The sequence below is a fragment of the Cygnus olor genome, chromosome 1 (assembly GCF_009769625.2).
Source record: "Cygnus olor isolate bCygOlo1 chromosome 1, bCygOlo1.pri.v2, whole genome shotgun sequence".
Taxonomy (NCBI): domain Eukaryota; kingdom Metazoa; phylum Chordata; class Aves; order Anseriformes; family Anatidae; genus Cygnus; species Cygnus olor.
The window spans coordinates 84746074-84774035 of NC_049169.1; the positions used below are offsets into that span (position 1 = coordinate 84746074).

At 41.0% G+C, this 27962-nt stretch overlaps 1 protein-coding gene across 6 annotated transcripts in view; it reads left to right on the top strand.

Moving 5' to 3' along the window:
* Positions 1-27962, top strand: part of CADM2 (cell adhesion molecule 2) — a 667772-nt gene that overhangs the window by 510385 nt on the left and 129425 nt on the right. For all 6 annotated transcript variants that reach the window (XM_040566634.1, XM_040566596.1, XM_040566603.1 and 3 more), the window contains one exon: positions 26341-26493. In XM_040566634.1, coding sequence (XP_040422568.1) covers positions 26341-26493 — 153 coding nt within the window. The remainder of the gene's footprint in view (positions 1-26340; positions 26494-27962) is intronic.

Sequence of the window (27962 nt, forward strand, 5' to 3'; positions counted from 1 at the left end):
CAACAGCTGGAATATCATTCCTGTACAACGTGCACACCAGCACATTACTATTATTGTATATATAGTTGTGTTATAATGCAGTTGTAAGACAAGAAAGAGAGGGGTGTTTTCTGATTCTTTCACATTATGAATTGTGCCTGCACTGGCCAGTGTTACTGCCAAAGCTCAACCTTAAAGGGAAGTGGCTTGTTGAAACTTGAAAAGTGTATTTGTCATCTGTCAAAATCACTGCAACAGGGGAGGGGAGATTGTACTGCTTTGTAGTCAGTGAGGGGTTCAGAACGGAGACTTCTATCTCAAGTGCCATGGTAGTAAACATGTGGACATACAGTGACGGGATGTAACAGAGTAGTGAAAAGCCTGTTCAGTCAGCTGTTCTAGCTAAATACTTCCTGTTCATGTTGCTGCTGTCCCAGGGCTCTGCAACTGAGACATGAAAAGAGCTGCTAAAAGTCAGCTAATATTTCTGTGTCCATAGCGGAATGTTTTCCAATCCACTCTGGAATGAAACTGAATCTCCATCTTTCTCAGGTATTTTGCCTTTCCCATAATAATACTTTACAGCAAGTGTTAGACTGAAGGAGAAGTCATTGCCACTATGTGTGGTTAGAAATCATGGGCTCAGTGAACTGAAGTACCTCCAGACAAGGTCAAGCAACAAATCAGGATCCAAAGCAGAAGCAGATCATGTGTTTCTCAGCAGTACATTCAGTGCTTTGCAAGGAAGCAGACCATTCTCAACGGGAAACACATTTTGCTCCTTCGTGTTGTGCCTATTGATCATAGAATCATACAATCATGGAATGGTTTGGGTTGGAAGGGACATTAAAGATCACCTAGTTGCACCCCCCATGCCATGTGCAGGGACACCTCCATGTTAGTTTCTGTGTGAGAGGAAGAGTGAATCAAGGATAAAATGCCCTTATAATTTATTTTGTGTATTTGCTTTCAGAAGCAAAGGTAACTTTCGGGAGAAGTTATCTCCTGGAAGTTTCAAAGATGTACCTTGCTAGCATAGGACTTTGCAGTCCCTCCAGTGAAAGGAATGAATTGTGAGACATTGTGGCTCTTTAGGTTACCTTCTTCAATTGTATGGGATTCTTGAGTAATAAAGCAGAATAATTTGAGATTTTCCTGGTATTAAATGCTCACCTGCACACACATTTGTTTAGGGGAAGATTTTGAAAATACTGTCTCCCATGTTTTCAATAACACAGACTTAACCGTTGAATTACTTTGTAGAATTCTCAAAAATAATTGGTTCATTTGAGATTGTTTTCTACCAGCTGATTCCTACAGAGTAATTTGGGCAATAACCAAATAAGTCACTTGTTTTCACCACTGCTTCACCATGAACTGTTCCTTGTTCTCTTTCTTTGTAGATTTGTAAGATTAATGTGCTAGAATTAAATGGTGCTGCTTTAGCCTTATGCTATGTATAGACCTGTGTCATTTTCCATTTTTAGTAGATAGGAACTGATACAGCAAGATACATTTAGGCTTTGTTTTCTAAGAGAGCTAGCAGTAAAAATGTTTCATAATATTCCATTATTCACTGTTGTTGTGGTTTAGCCCGGCTGGCAGCCAAACACCACACAGCCGTTCGCTCACCCTCCCCCCTCCCTCTCCGGGATGGGGGAGAGAAACGGGAAAGTGAAGCCTGTGAGTTGAGATAAAGACAGTTTATTAAGACAGGGAAAAGAATAACAACAATAATAATAATAATAATAGTATTAATAGTAATAATGTGTACGAAATAAGTGATGCACAATGCAATTGCTCACCACCCGTTGACCGATGCCCAGCCTATCCCCGAGCAGCCGGCCACCCCTCCACCCCGGCTAGCCACCCCTATATATTGTTCAGCATGACGTCAGATGGTATGGAATACCCCTTTGGCCAGTTTGGGTCAGCTGTCCTGGGTCTGTCCCCTCCCAGCTTCTGCTGCATCCCTAGCCTGCTCGCTAGCAGGACAGAGAGAGGCTGAAAAGTCCTTGGCTTGGTGTAAGCACTGCTCTACAACAATTAAAACATCAGCATGTTATCAGCGCTGTTCTCATCCTAATCCAAAACATAGCACCCTGCCAGCTACTAGGAGGAAAATTAACTCTGTCCTAACTGAAACCAGGACAGATATCCACCCCTTATTCCATACCATTTATGTCATGCACAGGTTACACTCTTTCCAATACTTTCTAATTAATCACCATTTTCATCTATGATATATAGCAACCATGGTAGCGGTGACATACAGTGTTATATGATGATTAACATATTATAATTCAACTCATGGGCTATTCTCACCCAGTATTAGGTCCCCTTGAGGTACACACCGGACCTCCCCATTCTCTTGCATTACCCACCAAGTGCATCCAGGTCCCCGAGCAAAAGCAATCCCACGAATGGGCTTGCCTTTTCCTGAGGCGGGAGTAGCCCAGACTGTCTTACCCAGCATGTTTCTTACGTGCACTACAGGAACTTTATCCCCTTCTACAGTGCGTAACAGGTTTGATTGGGCAGGTCCAGCTCGGTTGGCAGATCCTCTAGTATTGACTAACCAGGTGGCCTTTGCCAGATGTGTATCCCAATTTTTGAATGTCCCAGCACCCATTGCTTTCAGTGTAGTCTTTAACAGTCCATTGTATCGTTCAACTTTCCCGGAGGCTGGTGCATGATAAGGGATGTGATACACCCACTCAATACCATGTTCTTTGGCCCAAGTGTCTATAAGGTTGTTTCGGAAATGAGTCCCATTGTCTGACTCAATTCTTTCTGGGGTGCCATGTCGCCATAGGACTTGCTTTTCAAGGCCCAGGATAGTGTTCCGGGCGGTGGCATGGGGCACAGGATATGTTTCCAGCCATCCGGTGGTTGCTTCCACCATTGTAAGTACGTGGCGCTTGCCGTTGCGGGTTTGGGGGAGTGTGATGTAATCAATCTGCCAGGCCTCTCCATATTTGTATTTCAGCCATCGTCCTCCATACCAGAGAGGCTTTGACCGTTTGGCTTGTTTAATTGCAGCACATGTTTCACAATCATGAATAACCTGTGCTATAGTGTCCATGGTCAGGTCCACCCCCCGGTCACGAGCCCATCTGTATGTTGCATCTCTACCTTGATGGCCTGAGGTGTCATGGGCCCATCGGGCTATAAATAATTCACCTTTATGTTGCCAGTCCAGGTCCACCTGAGCCACTTCAATCTTAGCAGCCTGATCCACCTGCTGGTTGTTTTGATGTTCTTCAGTAGCCCGATTCTTGGGCACATGAGCATCTACATGGCGTACCTTTACAACCAGGTTCTCTACCCGGGCAGCAATATCTTGCCACAATGCAGCAGCCCAGATGGGTTTGCCCCGGCGTTCCCAGTTGTTCTGCTTCCATTGTTGTAGCCACCCCCACAGGGCATTTGCTACCATCCATGAATCAGTATAGAGATAGAGAACTGGCCACTTTTCTCGTTCAGCAATATCTAAGGCCAGCTGAACGGCTTTCACTTCTGCAAACTGACTCGATTCACCTTCTCCCTCAGCAGCTTCTGCAACTCGTCGTGTAGGACTCCATACAGCAGCTTTCCATCTCCGATGCTTTCCCACAATACGACAGGACCCATCAGTGAACAGGGCATATTTCTTCTCATTTTCTGGTAGCTTGTTGTACAGTGGGGCTTCTTCAGCACGGACCACCTCCTCCTCTGACGATATCCCAAAGTACTTGCCTTCTGGCCAGTCCATAATCACTTCCAGGATTCCTGGGCGACTGGGGTTTCCTATTCGAGCCCGCTGAGTAATCAGTGCAACCCACTTGCTCCATGTAGCATCAGTTGCATGATGTGTAGAGGGGACCCTTCCTCTGAACATCCAACCCAGTACCGGCAGTCGGGGTGCCAGGAGGAGCTGCGCTTCAGTACCGACCACTTCCGAAGCAGATCGAACTCCCTCATATGCTGCCAATATCTCCTTTTCGGTTGGAGTATAGCGGGCCTCAGATCCTCGGTATCCCCGACTCCAAAACCCCAGGGGTCGACCTCGAGTTTCCCCAGGTTCTTTCTGCCAGAGGCTCCAGGTGGGGCCATTCTCCCCGGCTGCGGTGTAGAGCACATTCTTTACATCTGGTCCTGTTCGGACTGGCCCAAGGGCTACTGCATGAACTATTTCTTGTTTAATTTGTTCAAAGGCTTGTCGTTGCTCAGGGCCCCATTCAAAAGCATTCTTCTTACGAGTTACTTGGTAGAGCGGGTTTACAATCAGACTGTAATTTGGAATATGCATTCTCCAAAACCCCACGACACCTAGGAAAGTTTGTGTTTCCTTCTTGCTAGTTGGTGGAGACATAGCTGTTATTTTGTTGATCACATCCATTGGAATTTGACGACGTCCATCTTGCCATTTTATTCCTAAAAACTGGATCTCTCGTGCAGGTCCTTTAACTTTATTTTGTTTTATGGCAAAACCGGCCTTCAGAAGGATTTGGACCATTTTCTTCCCTTTCTCAAAAACTTCCTCTGCAGTGTCACCCCACACAATGATGTCATCGATGTACTGCAGGTGTTCAGGAGCCTCCCCCTGCTCCAGCGCAGACTGGATCAGACCATGGCAAATGGTAGGGCTATGTTTCCACCCCTGGGGCAGCCGATTCCAAGTATATTGGACTCCCCTCCAAGTGAAAGCAAACTGTGGCCTGCACTCTGCTGCTAGAGGGATGGAGAAAAATGCATTAGCAATATCAATTGTGGCATACCACTTGGCTGCCTTTGATTCCAGTTCATACTGGAGTTCTAGCATGTCCGGCACTGCAGCACTCAGTGGTGGCGTGACTTCGTTCAGGCCACGATAGTCCACTGTTAGTCTCCACTCACCATTAGACTTTCGCACTGGCCATATGGGACTATTAAAAGGTGAATGGGTCTTGCTGATCACTCCTTGGCTCTCCAGTTGACGAATTAGCTCGTGGATGGGAATCAGGGAGTCTCGGTTGGTGCGATATTGCCGCCGGTGCACAGTTGTGGTAGCGATTGGCACTTGCTGTTCTTCAACCCTCAGCAACCCCACAACAGAAGGGTCCTCTGAGAGACCGGGCAAGGTAGACAACTGTTTAATGTCCTCTGTCTCTAAGGCAGCTATGCCAAAAGCCCAGCGGAACCCTTTTGGGTCCTTGAAATATCCTCTTCTAAGATAGTCTATGCCAAGGATGCACGGAGCATCCGGGCCAGTCACAATACGGTGCTTTTGCCACTCATTTCCGGTTAGACTCACTTCAGCTTCCAATACAGTTAACTGCTGGGATCCCCCTGTCACGCCATAAATACAGATGGGCTCTGGCCCTTTACAGCTGGATGGCATTAGAGTACATTGTGCACCGGTGTCTACTAGAGCCTTATACTTCTGTGCGTCAGACGTGCCAGGCCATCGAATCCACACAGTCCAATAAACTCGGTTGTCCCTTTCCTCCCCCTGGCTGGAGGCAGGGCCCCTCTAGTCCTGGTCAGAATCTTCACTTCTGTGTTTAAAAGACTGCCTGCTAGAAGTTGGAGCAGCAAACTTTTCAGAGAACCCCTTTCTCCCGATTGTTTTCTTTTGCAACTCACGTACCCGTGCCTCTAGAGTCTCAGTAGATTTTCCATCCCATTTTCTCATGTCCTCTCCATGGTCACGTAGGTAAAACCACAGGGTGGTGCGGGGTGTGTACCCACCATATTGTCTTCTTTGCATGGATGCACGTTTACCCCTAATAGCCGAGACGCTGGTTTGTACAGGTGGGGAAGAAAATACACTCTCTTTAAGTTGCTGGACCTCTTCAAAAAGTTTCTCCAAAGTATTCTCTTTTAGTTGGTGGCCACTGGTTTGTTCAGGTGGGGGGGAAGATAAATTCTCTTTAAGTTGGTGGAACTCTTCAGAGAGTTTCTCCACAGCCGAGACGCAGGCCTGTAGGGAAGAGGAGAGATTTCCTTCGTACTCCCGGAGTTGTTTAGCCATGTCACCCACTGTGGGATCTTCACCGTTTTTCCAGGTTATTATTGCCAATGTGCTGGCCCATGTTGATGGTGCATTCCGTACAAACTTCCGCCATATGGGTCGAGTACACTGGACTTCATCTGGATCTGTGGATGTTTGTGCATCGTTTAAGTCCTTATAAATTACTTCCCGTACGGCTAATTCCCTCAGGTACTGAATTCCCTTCTCCATGGTGGTCCACTTGACTGGTACACATACAAGTTCTTCCTTGTAGGGATACCTTCCCTTCACAGCTAACAGGAGACGCCTCCAGAGGCTGTGAGATCGTGCTCCATCTCCAATTGCTTTGTCAATGCTTGCATCTCTAGCAAGGGATCCCAACCGCTTGGCTTCCCTGCCCTCTAATTTCACACCATTGGCTCCAGTGTCCCAGCACCGGAGCAGCCAGGTGACAAGCTGTTCACCTATACAGCGACCAAAATCTTTTCGCACATCTCGTAGCTCACGCTGGTATAGGGTTCGGGTAGTTACTGTTGACTTACTGACATCCTCATCCTCATCTTCATCCTCCTGCACACTTGATGGCCCAGCCTCGTCTTCTCCAGACCCAGACTTAGCAGAAGACTTTCTGCGTTCTAAACGACCTGAGTCTCTATACCACTTTTTCACCTTTTCTACAGGGGCAACTTGCACTGCTACAGCTCGCCTCTCCGACCCAGCCACAGGGTCTGCCACAGGGGTTGGAGTACCCTCTGCAGGGTCAACTTGCACTGCTACAGTTCGTTTCTCCGACCCAGCCACAGGGTCTGCCACAGGGGTTGGAGTACCCTCTGCAGGGGCAACTTGCACTGCTACAGTTCGTTTCTCTGACCCAGCCACAGGGTCTGCCACAGGGGTTGGAGTACCCTCTGCAGGGGCAACTTGCACTGCTACAGTTCGTTTCTCTGACCCAGCCACAGGAGTGGGAATGGCTGCGGGAGCTGGAGCCGGGACGGCTGCGGGAGCTGGAACGGCTGCGGGAGCTGGAGCCGGGACAGCTGCGGGAGCTGGAGCCGGAACGGCTGCGGGAGCTGGAGCCGGGACGGCTGCGGGAGCTGGAACGGCTGCGGGAGCTGGAATGGCTGCGGGAGCTGGAGCCGGGACAGCTGCGGGAGCTGGAGCCGGAACCGCTGCGGGAGCTGGAATGGCTGCGGGAGCTGGAGCCGGGACAGCTGCAGGAGCTGGAGCCGGAACGGCTGCGGGAGCTGGAGCCGGGACGGCTGCGGGAGCTGGAACGGCTGCGGGAGCTGGAACGGCTGCGGGAGCTGGAGCCGGGACAGCTGCGGGAGCTGGAGCTGGAACGGCTGCGGGAGCTGGAGCCGGAACGGCTGCGGGAGCTGGAGCCGGGACGGCTGCGGGAGCTGGAACGGCTGCGGGAGCTGGAACGACTGCGGGAGCTGGAGCCGGGACAGCTGCGGGAGCTGGAGCTGGAACGGCTGCGGGAGCTGGATCTGGAGTGGCTGCAGGAGCCGGGACTGGAATGGCCGCAGGGTCTGTCACTAGGTTGATAGTAGCATCAATTGCAGCTCGATAGGCACAAGCCAGACCCCAGCACGCCACAGTGATTTGTGTCACTTTGGAACTGCCAGAGTCATGACACCTTTTTTTCAAGCATTCTACCAGTTTTTTAGGATTTTGCAGTTGTTCAGGGGTGAATGTCCAAAACACTGGAGGTGCCCACTGCCCTAGAAACCTGCCCATATCCTCCCACACTCCCTGCCACTCGCAAATATCCCACCTCAAGACAGATCTCCGGATGAGATTCCTAAGTAGTTGTTTAACCTTAAACAAAACCTGAAGCGCATTCAGGAGACATAACAACAAGAACATGCTGGTCTGCGTATCCCAAGGATATTCAACATCTTGGAGAGCTACCGTAACTAGCTCGGGGGATAAGAGGGTGGTGAAGGAGGAAGGGAGAGTGAACAGGTAGGAAAAAATATCTTCCCCTGTCCCCTCCAGAGACTGACTCCCTGATGAAAAAAGGCAATAGGTGTAATTGCTAATAGTTTCTGAGATATGGTTTCCGAAGTACAGAGTCGACGACAGTGCTGAGTACAAATACCAGGTTAGAGTCATGACCAGATACTTCATCATTTCATAAGCCATCGTTACACCACACAGTACCATAACAATCTTAAACCAGGGCCCGGAAAGGGTAAACAGCACGACAGGGAGCACATACAGAAAGTAACTTGCTATAAAACTCAATTTGGGAAACAGGCACAGCAGACTTGAGATTAAGGCAATCAACATTGTGACTAGCAACTATTAAGCAGGTCGAATACTTATACCAATTTTAGTTTAACACACTCTGGTCAAATCTGTCGATATCTCAACCCTTCGAGCCCCACGTTGGGCGCCAAATGGGCTGTTGTGGTTTAGCCCGGCTGGCAGCCAAACACCACACAGCCGTTCGCTCACCCTCCCCCCTCCCTCTCCGGGATGGGGGAGAGAAACGGGAAAGTGAAGCCTGTGAGTTGAGATAAAGACAGTTTATTAAGACAGGGAAAAGAATAACAACAATAATAATAATAATAATAGTATTAATAGTAATAATGTGTACGAAATAAGTGATGCACAATGCAATTGCTCACCACCCGTTGACCGATGCCCAGCCTATCCCCGAGCAGCCGGCCACCCCTCCACCCCGGCTAGCCACCCCTATATATTGTTCAGCATGACGTCAGATGGTATGGAATACCCCTTTGGCCAGTTTGGGTCAGCTGTCCTGGGTCTGTCCCCTCCCAGCTTCTGCTGCATCCCTAGCCTGCTCGCTAGCAGGACAGAGAGAGGCTGAAAAGTCCTTGGCTTGGTGTAAGCACTGCTCTACAACAATTAAAACATCAGCATGTTATCAGCGCTGTTCTCATCCTAATCCAAAACATAGCACCCTGCCAGCTACTAGGAGGAAAATTAACTCTGTCCTAACTGAAACCAGGACAACTGTGATAATATCTAAGGGATTATGCAAAACTTCTGTTGTTGTTTATTTTGTTTTTCTAAGTTTGACACTTGTCCACAAGCTGATCCTGTTAATAAATTACTAGAACAATGCAGTATCAGCAATTATAACTACTAATCATGAATTTTAAAAAGCAATGATAGCTTTAAGAAAGTTATATCAAAAGTTTGAGAAAGACCACAAAGGTAATGCAGAAAAAGCAATAACAAATAAGCCACCCCTAAAACCATCAATACATTTTTCAGAGTGCAAACGGTAAGCCTAGGTCTGTGCCCATGTCTGCTCTGTCAATCACCAACCTCCTTTTATTAGTCTTAGATAGAAGATAAACAACAAGACTGACAGCTTTGTGTCCTTTGGCATTTTTGTGTCACCATCACAGAGTAAGAGGGTATTATGTCATCACTCAAGCCTGTCAGGTTTAGTTTAGTCTGCTGCTTGTCTTAACGATTGTTTTCCTCATTTTTTCTTCTAAGTTGATACACATACCCAGTATAGATTGTATATTGTTGATGTTACCAGAATCCATTTATCAGACTCAGAGATGTCTTTAATTTCAACCATGGAATTGTCACCCTTTTTGCCTGTACACCAAAACAGAAATTACAAAACCAAGCGTCTTCCTCACTTGGCCAGTTCCGGGCCACGTAGAACTTTTCATACCTCATACATTCAAACATCAGTTGCATCAATATAGCAAGTAATGAGAACAATGAAAGACTTAAAAAAAAAAAAAAAAGGAAGCTTTAAGTAGGTTCACTATGTGCACCTCTTTTCTACAAGCTGTATAGACTTTGGCACTGTGCATTGATAATTAGTGCCTGGTACCTAGCTTTAAATATATAACTTATTATATGATAAAATAAAAATAAAATCATATTGGAAGAGAAGAATGTTATGAGGAGTAGTCAGCATGGATTCACCAAGGGGAAGTCGTGCTTGACCAACCTTGTTGCCTTCTATGATGGCATCACCAGCTGGGTAGATGGGGGGAGAGCAGTGGATGTCATCTACCTTGAATTTAGCAAGGCTTTCAATACTGTCTCCCATGACATCCTGATAGCAAAGCTGAGAAAGTGCGAGATAGAGGAGTGGACAGTAAGGTGGGTTGAGAACTGGCTGACTGGCTGAGCTCAGAGGGTGGTGATCGGCGTCGCAGAGTCTGGGTGGAGACCTGTGACTAGCGGTGTTCCCCAGGGGTCGGTGCTGGGTCCGGTCTTGTTCAACATCTTCATTGACAACCTTGATGAGGGAATAGTGTCTGCCCTCAGCAAGTACGCCAATGACACAAAGCTGAGAGGAGTGGCTGACATGCCAGAAGGCTGTGCTGCCATTCAGCAAGACCTGGACAGGCTGGAGAGTTGGGCAGGAGGAAACCTAATGAGGTTTAACAAGAGCAAGTGTAGAGTCCTGCACCTGGGAAGGAACAACTGGACGTATCAGTACAGGCTGGGGGATGACCTGCTGGAAAGGAGCTCTGAGCAGAAGGACCTGGGGGTCCTGGTGGACGACAGGTTGGCCATGAGCCAGCAGTGTGCCCTGGTGGCCAAGAAGGCCAATGGGATCCTGGCATGCATTAAGAGGAGCGTGGCCAGCAGGTCAAGGGAGGTGATCCTCCCCCTCTACTCTGCCCTGGTCAGGCCTTACCTGGAGTACTGTGTCCAGTTCTGGGCTCCGCAGTACAACAAAGACAGGGATCTCCTGGAAAGAGTCCAGTGGAGGGCCACAAAGATGATACGGGGCCTGGAGCATCTTCCCTATGAAGAAAGGCTGAGAGACCTGGCTCTGTTCAGCCTGGAGAAAAGAAGACTGAGAGGGGATCTCATCAATGTTTATAAATACCTGAGGTATGGGAGACAAAGGGATTTGACCAACCTCTTTTCAGTGGTTTGTGGGGACAGGACAAGGGGTAATGGCCACAAGATAGAGCACAGGAAGTTCCGCAACAACATGCGAAAGAACTTCTTCATGGTGAGGGTGATGGAGCACTGGAACAGGCTGCTCAGGGAGGTTGTGGAGTCTCCTCTGGAGATATTCAAGGCCCATTTGGATGCCTACCTGGGCAACCTGCTCTAAGGAACCTGCTTTGGCAAGGGGGTTGGACCCGATGATCTTTCAAGGTCCCTTCCAATCCCTGCAATTCTGGGATTCTGTGAAAAGAGGATTTTACCTAGTGTTTGGCTTTTGAAAAGAGTCTAGTAGGTGTGATGGGATGTTGAAGAGACAAAACTTGACTTCTGTTTAGTGGCACATCATCATTTAATGAAAACTATGTTTTGTACCCACTTCGGAAGCAACAGGCTGGCTCCACAAAGACACAAGAACCTATACAAAATGCTTGCCTCAAATTAGCCTTTTAAGCTGCCTGAGAAATGTCTGGAAAGAGCAAGACAAATTAGAGTCAGGTTCTCCAAAGACAGCAAGCTGAAGCAGAAGATATGTAAGCTAACTATTAGGAAATCCTAATGCAAGAGAGTAGAGCCTGGAAGAACAACTGTAGGCTAAAGGGAGATATTTATTTTTTCTTGGGATTCTTCACTTCTCTCTAACAGATGGCATTTCAGCCAAGTCAGAACTTCCTCACACCAAAACAGACACAAATGGAAGAACAGAGAAGTTGCTTATTCATATAGCCAGTAACCAGGCAGTTAGAGCAGTCAACACTGAGGGGTGGGTAAGGGAGAGAGAATTTTTTTTTAACTGCCGCAGTCTATAATACAAGCCTTTGGTCTACCAACCTTCTCAGAGAACGTTGTAACCATCTGGTTGCTTGTGCTTTTTTAATGGGCTTTGCTCACACATTCACTTACTGAAGCTACTCCACTGCAAATATTCACAGTTGGTAGCAGAAGAAAGAAAAAAATGTTTACTTTATGACCTACTGGAGAGGCAAGATTATTGTTCAGTTGTCTTTGCTTCAATTAAGGTGTGTTTATATTTATATGTGTATAGGGTGTATACATGCAAAATAGGATGCCTTCAAAGGAGACATTTTTTGGAAATACCCAAATGTCCAGTAGCTAGTTTATGTAGCTGGTCAGCTGAGTTGGAAATTATTGGGCATCCTACTTCTGAGGAGGGCTCTCTAACCAGAAGTTTGGGGGTGACAGTGAATACGCAGGTTTGGGGGAATAACAGTTTGCCTGCACTTCTTGTAATAGAGGAAATCTAGTAAATAACTATGCCTAGTGGGTTGGGTTCATGGGTAAAATAGATGGGGGACCTTGTCTGTGAATCGCCCTGATGTAGACAGTGTCTCAGCAACCAGGCAGTCAAATGACACAGGAGAATTCAGGCAGTTGCCCTTAGGTATCTGTAGGTCCTGAAAGACTTTAACTCAGCAACTCAGCTAGGTATCTGTCATTGCATAATTGAAGAGTTTCAGCAGCACCCAAATGTTTTCCTTAGGCACAAGGATTCATGTTTCTGATGTTCACTATAGTTTTATGTGGTAAGTTCACTCACAACTAGAGCTAGGCACTGTTCCTTAATAAATTGACAGAGATATCAAAGACCAAATAGTGCAGAGTGCCAGTGAACTTCCCTGGTATTGTTTTGGCGCTTTTGACATGTCTGACTCAGCTGCCAAATTTATTCCAGCAAAGATCACCTTACAAGATGACACTTGATTTATATTATCTGATTTGTTCCTAATGGGGAAGATCAGAGTAGAGTCCTTGATTTCATTTTCACAGGGAACAATATATCTTTAATTTTAAAATGGATGATCAGCGACTACATTCATAGAATAATTCAGGACTTTACTTTGGCTACATCAGTTCACATTGCAGAGCAGTGTAATCATCATTCTTGTCCTACTTTGTCTGTCTCAGTCAGTAATGTTTCATGTAAGCTCTTCTGTAGCTGTCTGTCTTGGATCTAGACAGACACGCTGAAGTACACAATCTTCTCTTCTTCTTTCTCTGAATATTAGCAGTCTCCAAGGAACGTCATCCTCTGAAGTGCATGTCAGAGAGACAAAGACTTTTTTGCCCCTCCTTGGCTTATAGCCACTTAACATTTCTTGTCTGTAAGTAGAATCAGGAAGACAGAACTTCTTAGGAGAATTTCATTTTTTCTTCTTCCCCTGGAGATCCACCTGGTTGCAGACTATGCTAATTATTGGTGTAAAGTTCATGATCTAGATTTTACAGTAGGATCTTCCCTATGGTCTCCTACAGAACTTTACTGTACCGTTGAGTTATTCATCCATAAGTTCTGATTACCCTCCTCTGCCTGACTATAAAGTGAAATCTGTGTTCTTATATTGATAGGATTGGATTATAGTTTTGTGTGAGAACTGTGTTGATGGTTCTTTCTTTCTTTCCTTCTTTCTTTCCTTCCTTTCCTTCTTTCTTTCTTTCAATTTATTTTGATGGTAGAGGTGGTAGGGGATTTTTTTTTTTTCTGTCACTGTTTCCAGGATTCAGCTTAAAAAATAAATCTACAATGAAAGGTTCAAATTCAGCAAACACTAAAAAATGTACTGTCTCTAAGCATTTTTCTACAAAATTCTTGTGGCTTTTTGTTTGTTTTTAATTCAGATTTTTAAATGAAGGTTAATAAGTGCTCTGTGATCCAGTCTTCTCTTTCCTGCTCTTGGAATGGATATCTTGGAAATAAAGTAATTCAGTACAAGTCTTGTCTATCAGGCATAGAGGGTTCAAAAGCATGATGAGAAAGTTAGCATTTGTAGGTACTTCATGACTACATCTTTAATAACTGGATTATAGAACTCGTTTTTGTCCACTTGGGATTTTCTTAAATATATTTCTTTGGCTCTAGCTCAATCCTGGTAACACAAAGGGATCGCTGGTCAGAGATGGAAACATTTTAAACATCTGTCCAACAATAACAGGCTTTCTCAGTGAGGAAATTAATCTTCAGAGGTAATTTGTTGGGCTTTTCCATAACTCTGAAGATCTAAGTTGCCAGAGGTCCCAAAAATCTATCACTTATTTCTGAATAGGATGCTGTAATTCAGGGTTGATGTGAAAGTTTTATTGGGGAGGCTAAGTCTTGTGATATCCTACTGTTAGAAAAAGCAGATGAAAACAGATCACAACCACACAGAACATGACTCAGAAGCATACAATTGCTCATGCATCTATACCTTCCGGGAACTTCTGGCAGGCTCCCTTCTTTCCAGCTCCTCCCTTTCTGTTGTTCTAACTAGAAACATTTTCATTGATGTAATCAAAGATTTTTCAATTCTTTGGTGTTCTGGGAAAATACATGTTGATGGGAAGGTGCACTCGTAATAGCACTTGTTTCCAGAGGAGCTCATTTTAATTTGTCAATACCAGACAAGAATTATCTCTATGGACTGGTAGTCCTTGAATAATTGTATTCAGTACAGTTCAGCAGAACACTGTTCTGGACATCAGTTGCTAATTATAAGAAAATTTAAAAGCCAAAAAAAAAGAAAGCTTGGAAACTATTTTTTCTTTTATTTTTCTATTATATTATGACACAGGTAAAATCAGCATGAATCAGAGAATCACCAAATAGGTAAGGTTTGAAGGGACCTCTGGAGATCCACTTCCCCTTCTCAAGGAGGGGCAGCCAAACCAGGCTGCTTCAGACTGTATCCAGTTGGGTTTTGAATATCTCCAAGGTTAAAGATTCTACAACCTCTCTGGGCAGAACTGGACATGGTACCTCAGGTGTAGTCTCACCAGTGCTAAGTGAAGAGGAAGGGTCACCTCCCTCCACCTGCTGGTGATGTTCTTCCTAATACAGCCCGTGAGGCTGATAAATATAAAGTAATTTAAATTGGCAATTGCTAATTTGTACATTTCTGTTAAAGAAAACGTGAAGTGTGTTTTAGAATTTATGGTAGAAAATGTAAATGTTAATTAGTTTTACATGTTCTTTCCTTTTAAAGAGTTACTAATCAGTATTCCTGATATACATTTCACACTTAATTCATTCAGCCCATTCTTATTTTCTAATTTCTTTCAGTGGCCTCATTCTCATAGAGAAATTATCTATCATACAGAGGAAACAAAATTACTTACTATAGGAAATGGGAAAAGTGTTACAAAGAGAGATGCAAACAGGTGTTCTTATGAATTAAAGATTGATGGGGAGAGGAGGAAGAGAGTAGTCAGAGGATCAAATGGATTCAAAGTTTATTCCAAGGGTAGGTGACACCTACCTATGTATGTAGTCAGGAAAGATTTCAAAATATAAAAAGGAAGATGAAAAATAAGAGGAATAAAGAATGAGGAAACGGTGGGATCAGTGAGGAAGGAAAAAATATTATCAATTGGAAAATAACAGTATGTGGATTAAATCAAATGCTGTTACTGGGAAAATAAATTAAATAAAGAATTTGTTTTAGCAAGGTTTTCTTTTTTGAAGAATTTGACAACAGCCTGATTACAGAAGGGTAAGATCTTACAAATCCATCAAACTTGTCTGAGTTTGCAAGTAAAAACGGAAAACAGAAGAAAAATATTATTTTTATTGAAAATGATAGTGCTATTATTTTATACCAGAGGATGTGGATTTGATTGCTGGAAAATTTCCAGAACTATTGAGTCTACGAGTTGAATAAGATGGGATAGGAGATTCAGGTAAATGGACAAAAGGTTTATTTTTCTAAATACTTTTAAAAATTGAGGTGTTACATTTTGTGCCTGGAGAAGGAGACAAATTAGTTGAATGCTAAGTAAAAATGAGTTAAGCAAATCAGCTCTGAAGTTAAGGGAGAGGAAAGAGAAAGAGGAATCAAGGACACAGTACAATTAAAAATTGGATATTAAAAAAGGAACTAGTGCTGCAGTAACAATCTGCAACACTGAAAACATAAATGTTTTGGTACCAACAACACTACTTATTACATCTGATGCTGTGAACATATTATCATCCAAATGTGCGATTAATGTCCTTTGACGGGCACTTTGTTGATAAGTCTAGGAAATAGTATAGTTGCATTCCCTACCCTGAAGGCCAAATGCCTCCTTTGCTTGTGCCATGTCTAAGGCAACTTGAGAAGCAGATTTGGAAGTCATTCTTAATCCATCATATACAATTCAATAGTACACGGTAAATATAGAAGTTGTTCTTAGACTGCATCTCCAATAAATATTTGTGATTTACAGTCTATTAAAAACAGCCACAAAAAGCAGACAACATTGGAACAGCCTGAAATTTTTGTAAATATTCAATATTTCTTTCATATGAAAATCATGATATACAAATCTATCCTTCAAACATAATTGAAGACAGGTTAGTTACGGAGGTTTCTCAGTGAGTCTTCAAACTATACCAGTTAAGAAAAGGGCTGTATAGGAACCAATATTACTATTTATCTATTGCTAGTATGAAGGGTAAATAGCATTCTCTCTAGCTATGTAGCTTTAAATTATATTTACTGTTTATTCTGAAGGACTCCAATCAGAAGCCCCCATGAGGAACAAAATTACTTAGGAAAAGCTAAGGAAAAATGTTTGTGAATATCCACCAAAGTTTTATTGTTGGTGTTCTGGATTGGTCACATTCCCGAATTTTGTGATACGCAGATTCTTAACGAAAAAATGTCTAGAATCACAAGATTACAAAATCTTTCACATTGGAAGGGACCTCTGGAGGTCTTAGTCCAACCTTGTTCTCCAAGTATGCCCAGCTAGAGAACATTGCTCAGAAAATGAGAGGTCTAGAAAGTTGTTCTGCTTGATTATTACTATTTTTTAATTTGGATTAAGTTTGTATTTTGCCTTGTCTTCATGCTAAACAATGCCAATTCTGTCAGCTCCTCCATGTATCGGAGATGTTCCAATCCCTTAGTTATCTATTTCCATCACCGTTTCTCACTGATGGTGTTCTTCACAGCACACCTGCATCTGGACAACTAAGGGAAACCCCACAAAAGAGGAAGCATCTGTGTACTTGTGGTTCAGAGGCAGGATCTCTGCTGGAAGGCTATGTGAGAGACATCATAAAACTTTAAAGAGCTCTATCATAAAAGCTGTTAAAACCACCAAAGAGTTTTCTGACAGTCCTCTCTGGAATTGTACCAGACTCACCCCAGCTCTCTCCTGATGTTCCATATTTCAGCTCCCTCAATAGTGAAATCTGCGAGTCACCACTAATCTTCAGTGTTGACATAGACATTAGGATTTGACTTTGCAGTAGTACTGGAATCAGTTGCTAGATTGATTGCAGATACAATCATCAGTCATTGATGATTTCTTTGTTGTTTTGCTCAGGCTCTGCAATATTTTCAAGGCAGTGACCTGCTCTTAATTGGTGTCTGGAGGAAGCTGTCTTGTTCCACTGACTGCAGCAGAAGTTTAGGTAGTCTGACTTCTTAATAGTTAGAAAGAATGAGTATTCCTACTGCACATCTAGTCAGTGTAGCCATCTGCTTCAAGAAGGATTATGTTAATTTATGTATCTACATGAATGATCAAGAAGTACAGAAAGATAACAGGGGCATCTTAGAGCAGTTCTCACATTTATATCATTAGTAAGTGAGGAAGTCTCCAAATTCTGCTGAATATGTTTGCACACAACAAAACTCTTTAGAAATTATAAGACTGTGACTTTACAAGACATATGAAGCAGTACTATTAATATAGCTCTACCACAGGGTATTGGTCACTTGTACCGCTAAAAACATTTTCAATATGACAGGATCAGTAACGTAGCCAATGAATGAGCAAAATTAGATTTACTGTCTATAAGGTTAGAGAAATATAGATGTCATTCAGTTCAACAGCTTCATTAAGAAATGGTCAGTTGCAGACACATGGATTACATGTTGTATATGGACAAGTTTTCAGAGAAATTAAGTTTCCATCTGTGCTAACAGTGTAAAATTTGGCCAAGTTGTTCTAAGCTCCCCACCCTTGCATCCAAAGCTGACTAAAGGCAGTGCGTGAAGGTCACCAGCAGTGACTGTGAAAGATCAGTCTCTTGAAGAGGAGGAAGTGGGTATACTGTAACTGATGTTCTTTGAAATATGCAGACTGTCTTGGTAAATCTCTGTGCTGTTTGGCTAGGCAGTTTTCAATTCGTAGCCAAGCCTAACACTGTCATGGTCAGCAAGCATTTAAACGCTGTTGACATAATGATTAATATCAACATCAGTAGCATGAGAAATTGCTTGGTCTGGTCTTCACAAAAGAATAAACTTGGAAATCTGTGTATCTTTGTTGTAGTGTACTTTAATAATGTCATTTGGTCTGAAATATACTGTTGTGTGTTTTCAGTATCACCTCTGTAGAAAAGGAAATTATTTTTCTGACTTCTATTAGTATTTTGCTGGGTAGGTGTGGATTGTTATTACAGCTCTCCATTATATTATTTTCATTTGTATAGTATTACTTATGCAGTAGTATTCCATCAGTAGACCTTCAGAAATTACCTCCCCAACTGAGAGCCTATTCCTATCTGTAATCTACAATATATGGCACAGTATAATATATGTAGTTCTAGACTACCATAGCATTATTTTTCCCTTTTACCATAATTGACAATATCAGTACAACCCAGAATAAGATTCATCTTTTTGGAGTGGTTCTGCATTTGAACATACAGTTAAATAATTTCCTCTGTAATCCTCAGAGCTTCTTTCCTGCATTGCTGCTTTCAAAATATAGGTCTCCAACTTGGTATAAAAGATTATCATTTCTGTCAATTACTTGTGTCCATTGAATCTCATTTATTTTAACTGTGACCACCTCTAACCTTGCCAGATGATTTTGCAATTTTAATTTTTGCAGCTGCATATTTGAGAAGTAAGATTTTTAAAGATTTTCTAGGCTACCGTGCTGTGGCACATGTCTAGTTGCATTAGTATAATAGGAAATCTTCTAATTCCCCAGTGCAGAAGGAACCAGATGAGCAGATTTTCTAAGATAATGGTTCATCCTGACTAATGTGATTTTAGTTTTATTTTTTGGAGGTACAGTTAAACTTTCTTCCAATATCATAAAATATCTTCATCATTCTAAGCCCGTATGTTTTGGAAGGATTTAATACTTATATTTCTTGTTTGAAAGTGAGGGAGTCCTCAGACCTCTTAAGATATTAGAACTCATCCTTATGATTCTGGACAGAGAAGCAGACCATACGTACAGTGTCTCTTTAATACCAGAGATAGGCATTGTAAACACCCTAGAAGGCAAGTTGTTCTTCTCTTTTAGCATATTGCCATGTTTCTTGAATGCCCTGAAAAAGATAAACTGAAGAGAATATAGAAAATGATTGTGAGATAAAACGTAGCTCAGTGCAGAAAATCTGGCAAAGAAAGTTTTACCATATTTATTTAATCATGAAGGTCATGTAATCATCCAGGCCTTCTATTGTCAGGTGGCAACAGCTGGCAAAACCAAACTAACAGATGTTCTCAAGATTGAAAGTCCTTGTAAGTCACCTTAAACTGTCTTCATTCTGTTCAGAATGCAGGTAACTGAGAATTGTAGTAGTTTCACTGAAGAAATTACCTTGCTGTTTGGATGTTCCTTATAAGCATCTAAGACTTGATCTTGAAATGCAGCTGACTTGGATAAATAATAGATAATGTACTGGTAGCTTGTGGGTCCCCACTTCTTCAGCCTTTTCAAGGCATTAAGCAAGCACAGAGAAGATGCCTCTGTTAGTGAGACTGTCAACAGCTCTAATAATGGAGTTTGCTCTACTTCTTGACATATAATTACCCAAAGTGCAAGAAATCTGAAAAATATAAAAAGTCAAAAGCAGCTTGCTGTTGAGCATTGTTCTCTAAATAAGCTAATCAAATACCTTTGCAGTATTTCTCATCTGAAAGCGATCTAGTCTTTTCTTGTTAGATTGCAAACCAGAGCATGAAGTAGAGTCGTTATGACTGATTCTGGAAGATGACCAGATGATTAAAGGTAGAAGAAGTATATTTCTACTTACACCATTGTTTCTTCCTTTGATTTGCTTTAGCAGGGTTCAAAGAGAAATAGAAATGCGCTGGAATGAAGGTAAAACTAATCTCCGAGGATTGTTACATTTTTCTTCCACTTTAGAAACCTTACTAAGCACATTCTATGAAATTCAATGATACCCTGAATTTATTCTGTAAATACATGAATAGGTTGGAAAATTCAGTGACGTTGAATTATCCGCAGCATCTGTGTGACACAGATGTGAAAGATGCTGCTTAAGATGTCTTTTTGAACTGATCCATGTTGCTAATTGCTTTATCAATGTGGAATAAGATCAACATGTATCTGTAAATTGGCTAGAGTACTGTTCCCCAACCAATTAGCCAAAGTTTCATATACAGTATTGTGACCTTCAGATTTTGTTATTTGCTATAATTTTACTTAGAAATGATGTTATCTTTAAAGGACTCCAACTGATACATACATAGGCCAATCTAATATGGTATAATCTATATGGTAACTTCTAATGTGTTACCAAGTTCTTTTCTCTGCATATTTAGTGTTACCTGTGAAAGTAGACTCAATTTCACTGTTTCTGACCTGGTACTGAAGTCTGTCAGGATTTCTGACTAATTAAGAGGTCATCTTTCTTTCTGACCTATGGACTGTGTTAGAATCATGACCAGCTAGTGATAAGAGCAAGAGTGATAGTTTTACAGAAGCAAAACTATGGAATTAATTTCCAGTGAGAGGAAAAAATGGCCTCACCACATGCAGAAATCGAAATAGAAAACGTGTGATTTCGAAATATCCACAGTGCCACCCTAGCCTTCTATTTGTTCTTATATGAAGGTAATCAAATTGCATGACTGGATAGAGGAAGAAACATGATTTTCTTTCCACATATGAATAATTGAGATTTTATGAAATATTAGATCAGATACCATGTAGGTACCTAGAAGATAAGTCAGGCATCAATAGAATTGATGTACCAGTTGAGAAATGGGCAAACTATTAATACAGTAACAGACTAATGAGTACAGAAATCTTTCAAAAGAAATACAAGGGAAATGTTTTGAAAAGGAGTATGAAGGCTGAGAAAACTAGACACAGACAAGTGACTCATTTAACAAGAATAGTTTGTGGGTTTTGTGTTTGTTTGTGTTGTTTTGTTTTTGTTTTTTTTCCATATGCTCCCTGACAGATTTTTATGCACAACTATTGGCAAGTGATGCAGATAATCTCTACAGCATTTTGGTGTATTAATTTCATTAAGAACAAAGTAAAAGGCCTTCTCAATTATATCCAAAAACAAATTTTAAACCCATGAAATCTGTTTCAGATTTGATGATATTACTGCATTCAGAAAGTTGGAATCTGAAAATCAGAAGGATTGTTTTTGGTTTCATACGTATTAAATTTCTGGGAGTTTAGCATGACCTGTAGAGTACGAGACATCTTTCTGGTTCCAACTAGCAGTTGCATTATTCCCACGACAGAGAGAACAACTCTAACATAAGGAAGAAAGTGTTGTTGAGTGAATCCCAGGATGGCAGCAGATGTCAAGTTAGTATTGTCAAAACATCTGCAAATTACTCTGGAGGATTTGTTTTTTGTTGTTGTTGTTTGTTTTTTCTCTGTTCTTCAAATATTTGACTCCAAACACTGGTAAGATGTAGTCACTTTAGAGAAATAAGATTAGAGATGCTGCAGTCTGTCTACTTTACTGAACTGGTCCAACTGTCCTTTTTCCCCCAGTGTGAAATGTGGGTATTTCTTCCACGACAGTGTAAATTTCTAAATTTCTTTTCTTTCTTTGATATAATTGTTATTGAAGGTTTTCATTGCATGATTACATATGATCATTATATTGTTTTATGCAAAAAAATAAAGTACAGCTTTCTGTGACTGTGCAAGGAGACCACTTTACTCCAATGGTCACCAGCCTCAACAATTGCTCATCAATGCAGCTGAAATACATGAATTCTCTCTTACTCATAATAACCTAAACTATACAAATTATCAAGGTTGCTTGTTTATGAGTCAGAAAACATTCTGAAAGGAAATCTTTTCCATAGAAAGAGAGAATGACAGGTAAAGTAAATGAAGTGTGTCTGCTTAGAAACAAGTATTTTATGCATAATTATTTTATACCTTGCAAATTAACTACATCATATTTGCCTGGAAATTACAGAAAACTGAAATACTGTACTTAGGGCATATTGGAACTTACTATGCAATTATTTTTCTTGCTGCATTTTTATAAGTGCTTGCAAGGTAAGAGTGCAGGAAGGAGATGCCAGTGGTAGTATTCTTTGTTACTGTTTTGACATAGGCTTATTTCCCAGAAGTCAAATATATATTCTGCTTATTTACTGTCCTGACATCCGTGTACCATGCAATAATGTAGGCATGCATACTGTTGAGAAGGTAGTGATTCTGTAAAGAAGGTGAAAATCCCCAAAAAGAAGCTCAAAAGGTCTGCTGGGCTTCTTACAAAGTGAAACAGAAGAAAAACGAAGAGCGTCTGGGGAACGTTCTGAAAGAGCAGGCAAAGGTAGGAGTGGGGCTAGGAAATGATGCAAGCAAGGAAAGAGTATGCAGAGTCTTTAGGGGCAAAACTATCTTTTCTGTATGCACCTAGGCTGTCTGCCCACGGCAATACAACTAATAAACAGTACTCAGAAGCTACCTGTGGAATACAAAACGCAGTTGTTAGTATAACCTTAAAAAGTGGAGGAATAAATACTGTCAGCTTGAGTACAATACCGTAGCTGAATGAGATGCTTTAAACAGAAGCCTGTTGTTAACTTCTGTGGGGAGCTAGAAATATTTACTGCTGTATGCATTGAACAATGCATGGACATTTCAGTATATAGAAGTCTGTTTGTTAGTGTGTACCAAATTGCAAATTCAAGCAGTTCTACTTTTTGTTTTCGGCAATTAATTGAATAAGAGAGAACATTTTATGTTTACTTTTTGATACTTTATTTCCACAACTATGGAAGAACCTCCAGTTAGTTTGAAACTGGTAAAATTGCCCTATTTGGGGCAATTCTGACTGCAAAGCAAAAGCAATCAAAAATCTTACAAAAAGCTTTTGAAGTTCATATCCTGTAAGTAGAAAATAATAAACTAGATGAGCTCACTCTTCACAGGTAGAACTCAGATCTGCTGAAATGTATTGAATACAGTGTATTGTAAATAAATCACCTTCCTTTCCACTAGCTCTTTGAGGAGTATGTCTTCTCCTTCAAGTTTTTGCTTTCCAGTTTGATACCTTTCAGTAGCTGGCTTCTGTTCAGACTTCACAGACTTCTTGGCTCAGCCAGGCTTGGCAAGGGTTTACTTTGCCATGCAAGAGACCCCTGTTCCATTCAGTCTGCTTGCCTGGAGATTGCTGGCTGGCTACAAGTACTGCTGCCTTCTCCCATGCTGCAGCTTGCTCATTTACCGTCCAAGGGAGTAGTCACCCTCTCCCAGAAGGTTTCTCCTGACCCGGAGTGCAGGAGCCAGGACTATACAGTTTGGCAACCTTCCTTTCTCTGATCCAACTTCAACCTTTTAACTATACATACTGAACAGAAATAGAAACAAACCAATTCTGGCATACACCACAGCTATCAATTTCACAGGAGGAGTTTGTGGCTTTCTAAAGAGGTATAGATAAAGATGGAGGTAGAGGAATGGAATTTGAAAATAAGAATCTAAAAAATCTCCATGTAAGTGCTAGCCTTGTTTAAGCAGCAGTGGTACAGTATTTATTTATTTATTTATTTATTTATTGGTTTGTTCTGCAGTCTGTCTAGATTTGAAATTTATGGCACAGGTTATCAATTGCATTTAGACTTAGTACTTATAAAAATAGCAAACAACTATCCCTCAAAGGAGTATTATGTTGGTACCATTTTTGTAGCATTTTTTTGCGAAGTCTCCGTGTTGGCATTTCCATTACAAAACTTCTTTTCCATGCTTTCAATAAAAATTCACTCCAGGCTGAAACAGGGGATGTCTGATCTCAGCTCTCAATCAGTGATTATTTTTACCCATTTTCCAGAAAATAGAATGAGCTGATGATTTCATGTTGTACAAAGGTTAAAAAAAAAGGTGTGGAGGGGAGGAAATGAGGGAGGGTAGCAGTAGGAATGTAGTTCATCCAGTTGGTTTGTATTTCAATTGTTGCTTTTTCTCTACCAGTAGATTAGAAGTGGTTTGCTACTGGCATCATCTGTAGACTGTGCTCTAGTGGAATTCATTGCAGTTCTTTTTAGTGCCTGAGATTCTGCATATCGCCCCATCTGTAGGAGAATATTTTAACAGTGAATCTTTATCATGAGGCAATTGCAATTGAAAATCATAACAAAATAAAATATTATGTAAGATGATATACTGCATTATTTTTTACACAATTTCTGGCTCAGGGAGGCAGAAGTCACAGCTTTCAAATTATAGGGAGCTGAAGTATTTTTTGTTTTGTTTTGTTTTTAATTTCCTATTCTGTTCTCCAAATGATAGGTGTGGGAATCAAACTATTTGGAAGCATTGGGTCATTTTGAAAGTAATTTTTTTTGGAAAAGTCACTAATGTGAAATGAGCTACCATTTTATGTCTGCTCACTTTGCATCTGACTAGAATTGAAATGCTGATAAATGATTTCTGAGTCTCCATCTACTTCCTCAAAGATAACAACAGCTTCACTGTTGTGGCTAGTAAAGCCACAGTCATCAGCTTTGCCTGCTATTCTGCATTGACAGGAGCTTGCTTCTACGTACATCTAGTTTTCTTGAGCATCTTTTCCTTGGTTGTTATATCCGCATATTGGCAATACATAGCTTTTCATTTTGTGGCTTTTTTTTGCCTGCCTGTTCGTTTAATATTGCCCCTGCTTTTCATCATTACATGCATTTTTTATTATATATTAAATAACTATTCATTTTTGCTACGGTTGGCCAGAAGATGTCTCAGATATGTTTGGAATGTGTCCATTACACACAATCTCAATCACTTTGATGTGCCTTGGAGCAGCACGTGACATGCTTGTTTGTCAGGTCTGCTTAAGCTGTCGCCTTTCAGTCATCAGGCCCTGCAGAAAGTAAGTCAAGCTTTAGCTGACCTACCCTGAAATAACCAATAAATTCATCCTGAAGTCACTGTAAAGAAACCTGAATAGTAGCCTTAGAAGACAACCAATTTAAGTGACATTTTTGCTGAATCTCTGCTGTAGCAGCTTATTTTGGTGTAAATCTTCCTTTGTTGACAGTACTTGGGGAGTCTTGCAATGGGTCAGAGACATCCAGATTTAGTAGCAGAAGAAACACACTAAAGCTTCATTTTTTATGATTGGACAGATATAAATGGTAGATGAAACAAATTTAAGGGCCTTTGGGGACTTCTGAAAGAGGCGAGTGAGAACAGCATTAGGGACTGTGCATCTTGGTTCTTCTCACAAATCAAAGCATAGCTCTCCTGGTAATTATAACAGTCCCCTTTGACTTTCAGAGACTTGCTATAAAAATAGACAGAAGATTCAAACACTGTCAGGTCAAAGATTTGAGTCTAGCAGAACTTTCTGAGTTATAGAGACTTTTGTATTGTTCACGTAGGAGAATTACATTGTTTACTTCTGATAATAGTATTCCTGTGCTGCAGAAAGAATTGATTAATATATGTGGATTCCTGAAACAGCATTATTCCAAAGAAATTGAATGTTTAGACATGTTTTGACTGTTTGCAAATAGGAAATGTGGGTTAATCTAAATACAAGCATTAAAATAGTTAAGAATTAAAAGCATTAACTAAAGTGTCATTTTGAATTGAAGTAATCTCCCTGTTCTTCTTCCCGCAATGGTTTCAGGCAAACAGGATTTTGTTAGGAATGGTTTTCTGATAGAAAATCAGATTTCTAGCCATGGTAAAAAAGTAAAACTGCTGTACTCAACCACCTCAAATCTTTAAAAGTATTACAAATGTATGCAGAAGTGGAAGTTTCAATATATTCATAATAAGAAGTACTGTTACAGTGTTCAAGAAACCTGACATTCCAATTCAATGTCAATAGTAATAGATGTGAGAAAAATCTGTGGGCAAGTTTTGCAGCCTACTTCGTTGAAAATATAGTTTGTTAGTAGATGAAACAGAATTCTCAATATGAATCCAAGTTTTTAAATACTTGGAAAAATACTTTTAGAAAGGAGTCATTTTAGGCACTGAACAAAGCTACCAGGTGGCAGAAATCAGTTATTTTTGTCAGAGGGAGACCAAAGGTAACTGTTAAGTCCCTTAGATTTTTAGGTTTATGTGTATTACAAGTAAGTAAGTTCACTATTCAGAAACTTGCTAAACTCTTGTGCATTGTTCCATAAAGAAAACAAATTACTATGCCTAAAGATAACTGTGTCCATATCTCTGTATTCTTGAGTGTGACTTCACTAGGATAGTTTACAGAGCTTCTTGTGTAATATACCAAGCTTTGCTAATGTTCTGCTTTCTATCTTATAATATTCATTTCTATTTTTCAGCTCTGAGGGACAACAGAATTGAGCTGGTTCGAGCTTCATGGCATGAACTGAGTATCAGTGTCAGTGATGTGTCTCTGTCGGATGAAGGGCAGTACACCTGCTCTTTATTTACTATGCCTGTCAAAACCTCCAAGGCTTTTCTTACCGTTCTTGGTAAGTATAAATAACCAAGCATATCCACGTTAAAGAAGCAAGTGGTAAACTTCTAAGGCTTTGACAAATAATGATAAGAATGAACTCTTCCAAAGCTTTGCAGAAGAGACATGTAAATATCCGATCTTGTGTCCCTGAAACTTATAGTTTCATATGGCTATGCTGAAAAATAACATGCATCTTACTATTTGTGCTGGGTCAGGATAATGAATTAGGGAGCACACAAATACCACAGTATGAGTGCCCCTTAAAATGGATGTAAACTCTACCTCCCAAGCACCAGAAGTGTGAAGAAAGCACATATGTTCATCTCCTACTTTATAGGGCAAAGGGAAGAAAATCAGAAAGCATGAAATCAAAACAGGTTTTAGAGTTTTATAGTTTTTCCTTAGTTGTGCATTTTCTTAGCTCATTCTGCTTTCTTTTTTTTTTTTTTTTTCCTATAAAGAGTGTATTTTCACTGGGTTTGCTGCTTCTTTTATGCTTTATCCTCTAAACGCTCTGCTGTTTTCCCCAAAGGTTATAGATACACATAGAAAAGCAATAGATATCTAGAGATGCCCAGGAAATAAAGTTTCTGCTTGAAGCTTTATATGATTGTATGAATGTCAGTAGCCCAATCAGCTGAAATTGCTATTGTTCATTGAAACACACCTGCGTACCTAAGAGGTTATATGATTTTAGAGATTGATTTTTATTCTTTTTTCCTTTTTCTGTCTCTGAACTTGACTCTTTCTTTCTTTTTGTTTTAATTTTATATATAGACAGGCACACAGCTGAATTTAATAGGACTAACATAAGATGTTCTCTGTACTAGTAATATTCACATTAATCCAGCCAGGGAATTGGTTTTGTGCATAGGTTCTGAAATACATCTCCTTTTCAGTCCCTGTGAGACTGTTTTACAAAAATCTTCACAAGTTTGCCATTAAGGACAAAAAATACCCACTCAGAGTAGAATAGCAGAATATTCTGGAATAACAGCTGCTTGAGGTTAATCTTCTTTTCTTTAGAGAGGCATCTCATGATCTAAACAACAGATGAGTAGACCGGTTCAAACTTTTAAATGCTCAAAAGACATAGAAAGGCATTACAAAGGCAGAAAAAATATATAGCCCTATTTTATTAACCAGAGTGACTTGATCTTCCATGGTCTGTTTAGTTTCACCTTCCTTTTTTTTTTTTTTTTTTTTCTTTTTTGGGGTTGGGGGGGGATAGGGGGGTTAATAATGAAATTTTCCTGGCATCAACTACTTTCCTTCCAAGATGTCCATCTTTTTTTCATTTTAGAATTTTAATTTTCTGTTTTGAAGTAACATTTTAAAGTCTTGGAACACTTTCCATCTGAGAATGGGATAATTTCCATTGAAATGTATCTTTTTAATCGTTTTAATCAAATAAGCTATCTTTTTATGTACTAATAATCTCTTTATTGACTACTCTGATATGGATTAAAAGATTTAAGTGTC